The sequence below is a fragment of the Armigeres subalbatus genome, chromosome 3, assembly GCF_024139115.2.
Source record: "Armigeres subalbatus isolate Guangzhou_Male chromosome 3, GZ_Asu_2, whole genome shotgun sequence".
NCBI classification, from domain to species: domain Eukaryota; kingdom Metazoa; phylum Arthropoda; class Insecta; order Diptera; family Culicidae; genus Armigeres; species Armigeres subalbatus.
Window position 1 is genome coordinate 388,429,050 of NC_085141.1, and position 3,025 is coordinate 388,432,074.

Consider the following 3,025-nt stretch of genomic DNA (forward strand, 5'->3'; position numbering starts at 1 on the left):
GAGAAATGAATTTCTTGTTTGCAAAATCATGTGGGCCAAAATCGCCATTTTTTCTATGTTAGTTTTCCATCTATGGTGCGATACCTTAGGGAGGACATTCAGTGGCTACTAATGATTATAAATGTTCAGAAACATTGTTTTTTTATTATTGTCTTTATTTATAAATACAGAAATCAAATCAGTCTGGGACTTTTTTAATACCTATTCTACGATACACTAAGACTGTTCAAGTCAAATTTGAGAGCACAAGAAAATCCTACAGAAAACGGAAGAACTCTCAAAGAAAAATTGTATATTTTTTAAAATATTTACTAGTGAACACGAATAGAGCACGTTGATAAATTTCAGCCAAGAGTTTGGATTAAATAGGCATATGTGCGATAATGATGAGTGCCAATAAGTAAGTTGAATAAATACTAATAATATTTGGGCTCATGATGTTTAAAGATTTGAAAATAACATGCCCTTAGCATTGCGATGGAGAGAAAATATTGATCATTATTTTGTCGCATTATTTTCCATTCTATAGCTGTTGAACTAGCACTATTTCAATTTCTCACATTGAACTCATCACACGATTTATATTCGTCTAAATAAATCATTTATTACTGATTGACTTATCACACACGAAACACAAACAAAAGCAAATACCAATTATCAGCTCTCATGACGCACTCTAGCCTTGTAACATATTTGAAAATCCGCTCGCGAGGGCTCCAACTTTCACATTACCACTACTCTGAAAACTGGACGACGCACCGAAAGACTTCGTTATCGTTGTTCCATCGGGAAGTACGATCGTTTCCACTCCGGTGTTGCTGTTCGCGCCCTGACCAGATCCATCCTTTCCGATGTTCTGCGATTGGCTGGATCCTGTCGATCTGTTTCCCTGCTGACCGTTGGTCACGTACTTTTCGTTGGTGGTTTGAGCCTGACTGGCCTGGCTGCCGTGTTTGCCCACCAACGACGACGCAGCTCCGCCTTCGGTCTGCTCTCTAATGTTTGCACCATCCTTCACGGTGTTGGTATTTGTATTGGCGTTGGACATCTGCTGATGATCCTTGCCAAAATTCGCCGACTGACTCTGTCCGCTGTTTTGGCTCTGGAACTTGTCTCCGGATTGGAATGACTGTTGCTGCGTATTGGCGGCACTCAGCTGCCCACTGGACCCATCGTTGGCCAAATTGGAGGATACGCTTCCGCCGGCTGTTTGCTGGCCGATTCCTTGCGGGCCTACCATCGTTTGTGAAGCCGTATTGGCGGCACTGCTCTGAGTGTGCCCCCGGCGCATGGCGATTTCCCGCTCTTCCCACGTTAGCTCTTCATCCGGTCGAAAAATGAAATCGCTGCGTTTTAACCGTTGGGGACGTGCTTCGACGACGGCCAGCATCAGGAAGCAAGTTATACACGTTGATAAGATGATTTTCATATTGTCGTTTTTTTGTTGTTGCTTGGACACTTACAGACTTACAACCACGCTTAGTGGGATTTAACAACCGACTGACGGTGCAGAAGCTGGTGGCCGTGCATGATGTTTTATTGGTCACACTCAGTACGACCACTCTACAACCACAAACGATTAACGAGGGTAGTGGAGGAAGTCAATGGAACAACTGATTAACCTATGTCAGTGTAGCTGATGTTTAAAAAATCGCCGGCATAGTAAAATCCAATCAATTGATTATAATAAAGTGTTATGAATAACGAATACCGGAGTTTATGGGAAGAACCCAAAACAAATATAATATTGTTTTGGTTGATGGCTCGTGACTAGTGATAATAAATGACAAGAAATTGAAATCGACTCTGTCAGGATAGGATGTCGCTCTCAATGATTCATATTTCCAGTTTATTTACATTTTTAATTTATGTGCGATCTTTGAACATTTAAGAATCAATCGCGCTTTTTAACGAATTTCAAATATATCAGCTCTTAAAAAGGATGGTTTCTTCAGGCGTGAATACTACGGTCGCACATAAAAATTTTCTCAACCTTCCCACAATCTTGAAAACCATTGTGTCATAAATGATAAAAATAATTATATTTTGTCTTGGGATTATTAAGAAACATTAAGTTACGGGTGGAAAAGTTATAGTTGGTATGTTTAGTGTAACAAATATTTAAACAGAAAGTAAGTTTTCACATATTGCACATTTTCAATAAATGTAAGTTGCATTGTAAACAACAATTTGTCTAGGTGTACGCTTTCTTCATTCAAATGGGGATTCCCGTACCACAACCAGTGCAGTGTCTCATAATTCTCACTAACTTCACCTTCCAACGTTCGTTGCTTTGAGCGTGAATCGTAGCAACTAGTTTCCGTTTCGAGCTCGCGAGTTTGTAACTGACTTCCTTCACTGACCCCGCAGGTATGGCGGAGTACGGCGCGTAATTCCCCGCCTTTAACCAAAACAGCCACACTGACTCAGAATCGAACTGATCGTTGACCAACGACCATGTAGCTTCTGCTACATTGCATTGTCACCTACGGGACTAGGCGGGTTCAACGGTATTGCAATGAACTTGAATCCGTTCGGTGCGAACGATGTCCGGTAAGTCACGCACAAGCGCGAGCAGCAGTTTAGTGGTGCTCAATAGTGAAATAACACGACACACGATCACCGAAAAAACATCAAGAAACCTGTTTCTTCCGTCTGTGATGATGTTTAGAATGGGCAAATGCGAGGTGCGAGCGGGAAGCCACGGCACAGGCGGAAATAAAAAGTCGCTCGGAAATCTGTGCAAAATACAAGATGTTCTTCTCGCTTGTTGTCGTATAGGTTAATGCACAGTGGGTAAAATACAGTAATGAACTTAAACAACGTTAAAAATCATTATAATAAAGATCTGAAAAAAACATGTACGGAATGGTTCTAATGTAGAAATGAAATAGCAAGTACATTTTGTATAGCATTTGCATTATATACATATGAGAGTTGTGTATTTTTTTTCAAATCATTGGTTTTTTCGAAACCATTCTGGGTCCCAAACGACTGGGCCCTATTGGTTGCTTCCTCGCTTTCC

At 40.9% G+C, this 3,025-nt stretch overlaps 1 protein-coding gene across 1 annotated transcript; it reads right to left on the bottom strand.

Annotated features, from left to right (window-relative positions):
• Window positions 1–578: 578 nt before the first annotated feature.
• LOC134223861 (hornerin-like) lies at window positions 579–1,587 on the bottom strand. Its single transcript, XM_062703075.1, has one exon. It carries the CDS (start codon window positions 1,427–1,429, stop codon window positions 677–679), a length of 753 nt encoding a protein of 250 aa, XP_062559059.1. The 5' UTR covers window positions 1,430–1,587; the 3' UTR covers window positions 579–676.
• Window positions 1,588–3,025: the final 1,438 nt, after the last annotated feature.